Genomic DNA, 12,312 nt, shown 5'->3' on the forward strand with positions numbered 1-12,312 from the left:
AGACTATTTTAGTCAAATTTGGAAGCCATTTTCGGCAGTACGTGTACCCATGGGCCGCCACTTTCGGCCGGCTTAGACAACCTTTCCTTAAATTTGGACTGGAATTGGGCCTAGATTTTAGGCCCATTACATTGTTCACATTTTCAATATCTTTACCTTTTATTACATTTAATTTGGGTTAAATAGCGATTTGCCCATTAAACTATACTTTATTTCTCAAAATGGTACTTGTGATTTTCTTTTTCTCAATTTAATACGTATGAAATCATTTTGCCCTCACCCTAAGCTGTTACGTTTAGTGACGTAACTTGAAAAAGTAATGTGTGATTCACGTATGGCATTATATTTTTAGAAATAATATATATTTTCTAATTTTTCCCTTATTTCCTTTAAATGCATATCAGCAAAGAAGAAATAGAATTCCTTGGTATGATTATCAAGGATGGCAGTTATCAACCACATCCCAACATTGCAGAAGAATTGAAGAAAATTCCAGATGATAATCTTTCCAATAAACAGGTTCAACAGTTCTTAGGAATTGTAAATTACCTCAGAGATTTTGTTCCAAAAATCTCAAAATTTACAAATTCACTAAGAAAAATGTTGAAGAAATATTCTCCTCCATGGGGAATTAAACAATCCCTAGCAATCCAGAAACTGAAAAGTCAGCTACAACACTTGCCACCTTTACAAATTCCTTCAGATGGAAAAAGAATTTTGCAAACAGATACAAGTGACAAATACTGGGGAGCCATTTTATTTAAAGAAGATGACAACAAGAGACACTTATGCGGACACAAGAGTGTGAGATTTACAAATGCTGAGATTCATTACCATTCAACTTTAAAAGAAATTATTGCTGACAAGAAAGGTATCTCAAAATTTGAATTTCATCTGGTAGGATATTATTTCCTTGTTGAAATGGACATGTCATCTTTCCCTAAGATGTTACAATTCAAACAGAAGGAGGTACCTCATCCTTAACTTCTCTGATGGGCTGAATGGTTCTCAAAGTTTTCCTTCTATGTCAAACACATAAAAAGAAAAAATAATGTTCTTGCTGATATCCTTACAAGACCACCTGAAATCTTCATATCCCAACCTTCATCCTCCTCCAAAGGAAAAGGTAAAAAGAAAATATCTCAAAATTCACCCTCACCATTTTCTATTCCTTGCCAGCCAAATTCTCATCCAGACCATCCTCCAGAAGTTCTAAGTCTGATCTTAGAAAAAAGATTTCACAAAGAAGCCATGGACATGATACTTTCATATCAGTTAAGCATTTTTCGAGAATTTGGAGGACTATTTCTAAAACTTTTGGGTCTTCACCCTGAATATCCATTTATTCATCCACTAAAGTTCTAGTTTGGTGAATTTCTTGAAGAATTGAAATGGATGTTTTGGTACTTAACCCATTTATTCCATATTGGAATAAAGTTATTTATCCCAGACCTCCAACATTTCCTGACCTTGGCCATTCAAGATGAGATAAGTCCTGAAATAAAAAATCTGGCAAACTTTTTCAAATGGTTCTATCCTTTAGAACAATGGGCTGATATGATTATGTTTGAATTTCTCAAAAATACAAGAGCCCAATGGATCTTGATAAAAATACAAGAGCCCAATGGATCTTGATAATTTTTTATAAGCCTCAATACTTCATACAAAATGATCCGGCCACACAACTGGGAGCTTTTCCTAGTGCATGGATTCATAAAATTTATTTTTCAGAAATAAGTCTAAACCGTTATGATTATAAGGATTTCCAGAAGTATTTATGCCAGATCAACAAGATTATTCCTTCAGAAATATGGCCTCAGAAAAAGCACTGGCACAATGGGATGTAAAGAAAGATCCACCGACACCTTATCAGGTACAGTTGAAAGAAGCCTTAAAAGAATATCATTCCAACATACCAAATCCAAAAGAGTGGTCACAAGAGTATCTAATGTACTGTAGCCAAGCAACTCAAGACACACCAGCATGGAAAGATGTGGTTGAAGATAAATCAGCCTGGAAAGATGTTTGTGAAATGACACCACCTGATGATTTAGAACAAAGAACTGAATAGCTAGAGCTGAAATGTCACAGAGCACGAGAAGAAAAGAAAAGGAAAATAGAGGAATCAAATCTCACTTCTGACGTCAGCACAGATTATGATACTGACTAAAGTATGCTGAGTCATTTTATTTGAGTCATGTAAATTATTGTACTTTTACTTTTAAAAGTTTGAGTCATCTTTTCTTAAAGTTTGTCTGTTTGTAAATTATTGTCATTTATCTTTATTAAAGGACTTTATGAGTCATCATCTACTTTAGCCTATATAAATGAAGGAAAATAAAATACCAGTGTGTTCTCTGAACATGTCTTATTAAAGTTTTCCCATTCTCTTCCTATCTGGTTATAGTTGCATCGCTGAAAGAAAATCTCCTATGAGTTTAGAAGTATACTCCGTGCTTGCTATACAATGGATCCTGCACAACAGAAACTAAGCTTAGATTAGGGATACTAAATTCAACTGAGTTTGATGAAGTAGTCTAGATTAATAGTAATAACAGCTACAAGGCAGTGCCTGTTTTAAATGGCCATGAGGAGAATGCCTTGTGTTGGGCATAGCATACCTGCTGTTATGATCTCTTGATCTCAGATATCCCGTCTTCAAGCTCCGCTGTATTTGGTATCAAAGCCAGAGTAACTCTAAGATTTTATTTAATACGAGAAAACCAGAATTAGATAGGAAGAGAGTATTTCTAAAAATGAATCCTTCCAGAACCTCTACCTCTAAAGCACCAGTATCTTTACCTAGTTTTCCTCTAAAGTCTCATTTTGCTAGAAAATTTCTTCTTTATATGAAGTTGAATACTTCACTGAAGAATAAAAAGTTCAAGCTACAAATCTACCCCTTGTAAATCCTTATTCCACATATCAAAAACCCTATTTTTCTCTTATTAAAAGTATTATGTCTTTAATCAGCACTAGTAGGAAAAATGTTCGCGAATATGTACAATCTTCAAAGTTTGACAAGCATCTTATATATGGTGGACAAGAAGAACAATTTGTTACTCTGGAAATTCCTCCAAAATTTTCACAAGAATGGAGCCACCATGGATATTCTCATATCCATTTCGGGGAAGTTAGATTGGCCCTTAACTACCATGGAACATCAGGGAAACATGTTGTGTCCAGGATAGTGCTCCTTGATTTCAGGTACAAACGATATCAAGATGCCTGTATTGGAACTGTTGAAGCAACTCTTAGCTCAGGGATGGCCATGGTAACTTTATTCCCAAACTTTACCATGTCCTTGCAAGATCCAAATCTAATGGATGCTCTCAAGGTCCAAATCCAGATAATTAGAGCAGAAATGGTTGAATCAGCAGTTACAACAACTCTCCACTATCAAATAGTTTACAGAATTCAAGATCATGCATTCAAACTGACAAACCAAGGATCTGAAGATTCTCTTCTCATTTCTGTCAACACAAGAGAAGAGCCACACTGTGTTCATGTTCCAAAACAAATACCCAAGTAAGAGCTGTTAAAGTTTTTACCAGAAAAATGGGTAACAAATTATGAACAGATCCACCAGCATGATCAGTCGATTAGATCAACCAAAAGCCAAATCATCACTAGACCTGATGGAACTAGTGAAATCAAATTTGATCATAGTCACTTGAAGAAACTCCCAACTCCACCCATTTTCTCTACCCAGATGATGCTACAACCGCTACAGTCTGATGATGTAGGTCCAGGCCCAGAAACACCTCTTATACAAAGTTCCCAACCTAATGGGAAGCCTTTGTATTTCTTTAAAGATCCCAAAATAGGACATTGTCCTTGGGATTTAAATTGTTCCTATAATGGATGCTAAAATGAATTCTTTGAAGATCTAGATGAAGAAATTCAGAGATCCCGCAGAAAAAAATCAAAAAAAGTAGACACATACAGAATTTTATGAACGATGGATGAATGGAGATCCAGATATTGGCCCTTTAGGAGAAGACAATGGTAAATTTGTCTACCTTGTAGATTATTCTATAGGAAGCCCAAAGCCCAGCCTCTTAAAGTCCAAGATCAACCTCCTACATCTCCACCGTGGCCACCTAAAAAAGATCCAAACAATCAACAATGGTTGGCTAAGCCTTTAAAACAGCCATGCTATAAGAGAATCAATAAATGGGTTCAAAAGCACAATCAGTTTCAGTCATGTGTCCAAGAAGAAAAAATTGTTGCCCCTATAAAAAAAATTCAAGAAGTTCACATGTATGAGGCAACCTCTTCATATAACCAGGAATTCCTGCCACTAGAAGAATTTTCAAAGAAGGAATATCTTCATACACCAAAGATTCCTTCGAAGTTACAAACAGGTGCTGAAGGCAGACAAGTAAAGATTGCAGCAGCAGAAGCCACCTTGAATTGGCAAACAGAAAATGCATTGGCCCAGAATTTTGCATTAAAAAAGATAGATCAGAAGGTGAACCTGATTGATACCAAGGTCTCAAAAATTGAAAATAAAAATGATGAAAATTCTGAGATTATCAAAAATCTTCTTAAGCTTTTCCAGAAATGACTTAAGGAAGTCGCCACTGAACCAGCTGCTCCGGGACAAGACTTTTTCTCTCACATGGCACAAAGAGAAAAAGAAATTCAAAGATTGAATGAGCATATCAAAGTCTTAGAATCGGGGAAAATACCATCTCCTCAGCCTTCAAAGAATGGTATTGAATTATTTCCTTCGGTGAGACAACTGGACAAGCCCAGATCATCAGGGAACTTAAAGATAGAATTTCCTCCGCTTGAAGAAAAGAAAAAGCCAAGTACATATGATTTGTATTTACAAATCAAAGCTCAAAAGAAAGCTGAAAAAAAGGGAAAAAGAAAAAGAAAAGGCTTTAGGGAAAAGACGAGTAGAGAAAGAGGAGAAATAAGAAAGCCCTCCTCCATTTCACTAAGACAAATATCAAAATCTTTGATGATTCGTGGGGACAACCAGCCTGATGATAATCCCTTGACAAAATTTTTAAGGGATTATAATAAAAAGACACTCCAAAAAATATTTGTTCTACATGAAACTGGAGAATCCTGAGAATCCCCAATTGGATTATCAGAATCCTCAGAGTTTATTTCAGAAGATTTAGAAACATCAGCTAGTTATTCTGAATCAGAACCAGAGGCACCAGAAATAATAGCCACAGCACAACCAGAAGTTAAAATTGATGAGATGTCAGAGGAAGAAACCACTGAGGCTGGAGAGTCTTCAAATATGAAATCTACGTCCCATATTTCGGGAGGAAAAATGATCTTCACTTTAGATAATATCCCAACGAATAAGTGGCCAGAAATAGGGGTGTTCATTCAGTTAACCGACCGGTTAACCGACCCGAAATAGCATTAACCGAATTAACCAACCTTTCAAAATTTTTAATCGTTAACCGAACCAAATTTTTTAAAAAAAATTAACTGAACCGAATTTTTTTCGGTTAATTCGGTCAGATAACCGAATTAACCGAAAATTATATGTTTTTTATTTTTGGTTAAAAATTAACCGAATTAACCGAATTACCCGAATTAACCGAATTACCCGAATTAATTGAATTAACCGAATTACCCGAATTAACCGAATTAACCTAATTGAATCATACATAATTAAATTATTTTAGACTTTTATACTTTAGTTTTAGTTTTAGTTTTAGAATTTTATTTTTATTTATTAAATTATTTGTAATTTTTATGATTGGGTTGGGTTGGGTAATTGGATTGAATTGAATACTTGGGTTTGGATTGGGTTTAGGTGAATAGTGGGCCTATTTATATATTATAATTTTATTTATTAATTTTTTCGGTTAAACTAAAAAAATTCAGTTAACCGACTGGTTTCGAACCGAATTAACCGTCAACCAAAAAATCAAAAAACAATTAATCGACCCCCGACCGAAAAATTCGATTAACCGACCGATTAACCGAATTCGGTCAGTAACCGAATTTTTTTGGTTTTACCCGAATTTTGCACACCCCTAGCCAAAAAGACTACAAGAATTCCACGCATGGCTTGAAACCAGAAGATTAACAGAAGACATCCATTATAACATTCTTGTTGAATTTGTCTCTAGATTCACAGGAATGTTGAGAGATTGGTGGAATTCCATTGACCAGGCAAATCAAATGCAGTTATTAGTGTTAACAGATTTATCTCAAGCAATTAGGATTATCCATAATCACTTCATTGGAAATCCTGATGATCTGTTGACACTTAAAAGACGAGAATTTTTCAAGAGAATATGTTGTTCTTATAAGAAAAAAGACTTGTCTAAGCATTTTTATGCAATGACAAAGCTTTTTTGTGCTCTTAGATTGGATCCTAGCCTCAAGCAAGTAGTTTTTGCGTCTATTCCAGATCCTCTTCAGGTAGCAATCAATCAAAATCTTTACAGGAAAAACAAAATATTCTCAACTTAACCATGGGAGAAATTCAGCAAGAAACTTATATTGCCTTAGAAGATCTGTGCAACATGAGAAAGGTCTTCAAGGATTATCTCCATGGTGACAGGAGACTAGATAATGCTTGTAATGACTCACATATCAAGATCAAACATGGAAAAGATAAGTCGTGTTATTGTCCTACCAGAAAAAAGAAGTATTTTGGAAAATTGAAGAAATTTCCTCCAAAGATTCCCAAGCGAAGAAAATACAAATGGAGATATCTCAAGAAGAAGAAGAAGTCTTCAAGATTTACAAAATTTGCCTGTTGTTACATCTGCAACCAGAAGGGTCACTATGCAAAGTCATGTCCGAACAACAAAAAAGGAGCTAAAATGATCCAGCAGATACAACAAAAATCAGGAATCAGAATCTCTGAAGAAGACGATCTTGAATCATTATTCTCTATTGATGATGAACCTAATGAACAATCACTGTGTGCAATTCAAAGCGTTGAGTACAGTGATTCTGAATCTTCATCAAATGAAATATTGATGGCACAGTCTCAAACACACTCGCATTCTCTGCTATCAAACGCTCAAAGCCTTTCAACCATTGAAGTTTTGGTGCCACACATTCCAAGTCTCCATTTACTTGGAAAAATACAGTAAACCAATTACTGTGATTGCATTCATTGATACTGGAGCCGCAAAGATTATTATGAATCCAGACGTTCTACCCTCAAGATGTTGGGAACCTCATATCAGACATTTTAACTCAGCAGCAGACAAGACTTTCACCATATATTTAAGGAGCAAACTAATCAAAATCTGATTCTTTCCGACATGCTCAGTAACCACTACTGTTTTGGGATCAAAAACTTCCTGGAAAAGATCTCATTGTTGGTTTTAACCTTTATACCAAAGCCAAACATTTGAGAATTCTACCAGAAGGATTGAGGTACAAGCAAATGTTCAAACCTTTTATGCCTATTCCAAAATTATTCTCAGTATACTCTGAAAAAATCCAGAAGATAATAGAGGAATTAAGAAAGAAGTCATGTGCAGAATCTCATTCAGAGTTTCTACAGAAATGTAAAAATCCCTTGTGGAAAAACTCTGAATTCTTTATCAAACTCCCCTTCAAGAAAAATGAAGATATCAATTCGAAAAAAGCTAGTCATATGGGAATGAATCCAGATCATCTAAAACTAGCTGAAGCAGAATGTCGACAACTACAGAATGAAGGATTGATTGAAGTATCAGATTCACAATGGGCTTGTGAAGCGTTCTATGTCAACAAGAGATCAGAACAAGGCAGAGGAAAATTAAGACTGGTAATCAATTACCAACCTCTTAATTACTTCTTACAAGACGATAAATTCCCTTTGCCCAACAGAAATTCAATTTTCTCAAGCCTTACAAAATCCTGTGTATTTTCCAAGTTTGATCTAAAAGTTGGATTTTGGCAAGTGGGAATTGATCCAGAAGATAGGCCTAAAACAGGATTTTGCATTCCAAATAAGCATTTCCAATGGACAATCATGCCTTTTGGACTAAAGACTGCTCCATCACTGCTCCAAAAGGCCATGATAAAGATTTTTCAACCCATAATGGACCAGGCTTTGATCTACATAGACGACATCTTCTTATACAGCCCAGACCAAGAAAGTCATGCCCACCTTCTTGAAAGGTTCAAACAAATTATCCTCTAATATGGGATAATGTTGTCTGAAAGAAAAATGCAGATCAGCAAAGAAGAAATAAAATTCCTTAATATGATTATCATGGATGGCAGTTATCAACCACATCCTAACATTGCGGAAGAATTGAAGAAATTTCCAAATGATAATCTTTCCAAGAAACAGGTTCAATTTGTTAGGTTTCTTTTTTCCTTTTCTTTTTTAAGTGTGTTTTTGGGTTTCTTTACTGTTTCCTTTCAAATTAATTTAAGATCCATTTTTAATCTTATACTAAGCCAAAGTTGTAGATTTGGTTATTGTTTTTCAAATTGATTATTTTTAATATTTATATTTTTTCAATTTTAAAATTAGAATCTTCACTTATACGACAATAATTAAATCTATTAATTAAAATAACATGACTTTTTCATTAGTACTATGCATACACATAATATTATATATGTGATAATATATTTATAATATAAGATTTTGAACCAAATCGGACCAAGAACTAGCCAAAGAATCGGTTCGAAAAATGACTTTGAACCGATTAAATCAAAAACCGATATAAACTGATTGAATTGACTAAAACCAATTGAACCGATTCTTTTCTTTTTTTTTTTGAATTTTTAATAATTTTTTTCGAACTAGTTGGATTGGTCTAATTGGTGAACCACGATTCGGACACCAGTCCAGTATACAAATTTAACAACTATAGGTTAGGTGATGAATGGAATTTCAAAATTTTAAAAATATAGAAATCAAAAATAAGGAAGAAAAAAACACCACATATTTCAGCTATCTGATTTTATTATTATTTTTAAATAACACATTTAATATGGGCATACTGAGGTAATCCTCTAAAATAGACTGAAATATTTCAAAATTTGAATATGCTCATGTTCCACATGGCTACATCCAACACTTCTGAAATTTGGGTAACATAAATGCCTACTATCTGATGGGAAACTAGTAGAAAGTAAATCATGATAATGAAATTTATATAAACATAAATGAATCTCAAGCCTTAAAATGAAAAAAATTAAGAGAAAAAGAAAGTTCTTCAACTATATTACTGTCAAGTATAGGTATGCATCTATCAGAGGTATGTTCCAAGTTTTTTCAAACTTTTCCATGCATTTGAAGGATGAGCATGTCGGATATGGATGTCGAAAATAAGTACTTTGCAAGAACGAAATATCAGAGCAACCAAGAGTCATTCACCAAATGTAATGGACTTGAAAATTTAGGGTGTTCATTCATAAGAAAATATTTAAGATACAGAGAATCCTTTAGAACACAACAAAGGGGATAATTAAACCCAGAAACTGCACAACATTAGAAGATCTTTTGATTAGGCAAAGTCATAGCAGCAAAAGCTATTTGTTTTGCTGCACATCAAATGAGTTAAGTGTCTTTGAGATGTTTCTAAATAAATCACATTTAAAAGGTAGTTTTCCACAAACAATGGCAGACAGGTCCATATTCATAAATCATAAGCAACCAAAATTCCTAGTGCAATACCCCAGTGCATCACGCCATTTGCCATGCCATCGAGCACCCAAATTGGACCAATGAATTGCTTAGCTGCAGAAAACAACAAAATTACGCAAGAGTTTAGATGACGGCTGGTACGTGACAATGGTAAATGAACGGCTTGGAAAGCATAAGAGAAAGAATAATTTGATAAACCAATCCTCTTTCTTTTAATAGACAACACGACAATTGAAACTTGAATGGAAATATAACGGCAGAGAAATGCACTTCCAAAAACCTGGATTTGCCATTTTTAGATGCACAACAAGAAAACATCCTTCCAAAGTGGCTTAAACACTAGCAAAATCCTCACTTAACAGTATTCGAGATCAATGGTAATAAATAATAAATCGGGTTAACCAGAACTCGGAAAACTCATGTCCAAGGCCTGGTCGTTGAACAGGTCTACATAAAAGTGTAAAATGCACTAACTTCAAGATAAAGATCCAAGAAAAGCACCATGCAGGCAAAGAGATATTAACACAGATGAAAGGAGAATGCTTTTACGTAATCAAAAGGCAATAAACAAAACAGGCATTCTTAACATGCAAAAATGATAATTAAAAAACAATGCAATAATTAAAAGAAATGTCAGACAGTATGACATAAATGCAAGTGCAAAGAATGAAAAAGGGATAAAAACAAACATGCCAAAGAGATTAACTATACATATCCCGATCACTAAGACTATCAGGACAAGCAACAATACGACAAGCACAAGCATAGTTGTTGGATGAACCCACCAAAAACCAACCAACATTCATGAATGACTAATACATGTGCCCCATTCCCACCCAATCCCACATGTTCTTCGCTTTTCTTGCCCATATACCCTTTCTGTTGACCAACAAGTTCAAGACAGTGTGTATCCATTTTTGCTCTTGTCATAACGATATTTGACGCTGTCTATAATTTTTCAAGAAATGTCCATGGCTACTTGTTCTAAATGAACTCTCCTTTTTCTATTGTCAAGCTTTCTTAAGTCTTAACCAACTAGTTTAGCGATGTGACGAACATAGCTTCTCATTCTAAGCAGGTTCTGCTTGTTCTTTTCAAGCTTTCCTATATGGCAACCATCTCCAGAGCTACTGAATAAAAATCAATTATGTTTCATTGTACAAAACTGCCTAAAGCATCTACAGAAACAAAGCCTGCTCAAATTACTTGTAAGCATATCATCACTACCATCACTGCCTAGCATCATTTCAATTGTTGTAAAGCTAAGTTCGTCTCAATATCGATGACAAAAGATTGTAATTTAACCTGTAAGCAACTTCAACCCACCAAATGGGATCTTCATACTATAACCATCAAGCAGAAACACCAATGTCGATAAACAGTTCTTGGCAAGTGAAACATAACAACTGATCAAGAAATATAAAAAATGCAGACCAGACATCGAGATCCATACTCAGCTACAATGATCATACTAGACATATGGAAGCAACTCCATCTTGAAACAAAGTTCAAAGCATTGGAGATATTTAGTTATCATAAGTTGAGAACCCTAAAAAAGAGGCAAGAATCTCAGACAAGTTGTAGCAAATGTTCCTTATCCTACAAACTGATAAAGAGTTCAAGAAAAAAACCTAAACTTTGAATGGAATAAAAACAATAGTTGTCTACATACCCTTGTCCGTCAAGATTCCCCTGACCGCCGCTACCTCCACTGGCATACGACCCATCGTCAGCCCCCGCCGTCTGCCAAACACTCTGCCAAGCCTGAGAAGGAGGCTGAGCATAAATACCACCGGTTGTATCGACGGCGGGCCTTCCAATCATCATCCCGCCAGGTCCAGCAGGAGCGCCAGCAGGCTGACTCATGGGAGGATAAAAATATGGCACCCCACTGGCGGTGGGACCCACCATCCCACCCAGACCGGCCTCATCCTTGATCTCGTCCCTGGGCACAATATCCACCAAGAAATCGAAAATGTCGGTCCTAGTAATAGCCGCCGCGATGTCGTTTTTCTGAAGCGTCCGTCGCTTGTTCTCCTCGGCGTGAAGCCAGGAACGGATGGTAAGCTCCAGAATGAAAAGCTCGCAGGCTTTGGCGAAGAGAATAGGGGCTTCAGCGGAGATCATACGGACATCTTCGTCGGCTTTCATGATCTTCTTGATGCGAGCAAGAGGAAGCTGATGGTTCTTGAAGTCGTTGACTAGCTCGATTTCTTGGCGCTGGTAAGACCAGAACATTTGGAGCTGTTGCTGCTGCTGCTGGAGGAGGTGGTGGAAAGGAGCAGGCGGAGTGGCGGCGATGGCGGCGGAGGAGGAAGGAGGAGAAGGCGTAATAGAAGTAGTGGGAGGCTGAGGAGGGTAAGAGGAGGACTGGGCTTGCTTGTTGCCGTCCATTGGATGAAGAATCAACGGCAGATGGATGAACTTGATCAAAGGGATAGGGTGGGAGATGGCGATGCTGGTAGTGATGGTATTTTTAAGGATCAGCTAGATTAAACTACAGCCATTTGCAGGTGATTAAGTTTTTTTTTTCTTTCAATTATTTTATGTATTTAATATTAAGAGTAAGAATTTTATTAATATTTATATATTAATTTTAAATAAAATATATTTTAATTATTAAATAGTAACTTAGATAAAAAAAAAGAATAACTGAATCAGTTCTTTGATTTAATTGCTTTTATTTTATTTTTTTGGTTATTTATTTTAAATGATAAGTT

The 12,312-nt window shown here is 35.5% G+C and overlaps 1 protein-coding gene across 1 annotated transcript; it reads right to left on the reverse strand.

The window, feature by feature from the left end:
- Positions 1-9,331: 9,331 nt before the first annotated feature.
- Positions 9,332-12,111, reverse strand: LOC107913430 (nuclear transcription factor Y subunit C-1). Its single transcript, XM_016842006.2, has 2 exons — positions 11,265-12,111; positions 9,332-9,685 (listed from the first exon to the last, which is right to left on the reverse strand). The coding sequence occupies exons 1-2, from the start codon at positions 11,984-11,986 to the stop codon at positions 9,682-9,684; spliced, it is 726 nt and encodes a 241-aa protein (XP_016697495.1). The 5' UTR covers positions 11,987-12,111; the 3' UTR covers positions 9,332-9,681.
- Positions 12,112-12,312: the final 201 nt, after the last annotated feature.

Source organism: Gossypium hirsutum, chromosome D12, assembly GCF_007990345.1.
Source record: "Gossypium hirsutum isolate 1008001.06 chromosome D12, Gossypium_hirsutum_v2.1, whole genome shotgun sequence".
NCBI lineage: Eukaryota > Viridiplantae > Streptophyta > Magnoliopsida > Malvales > Malvaceae > Gossypium > Gossypium hirsutum.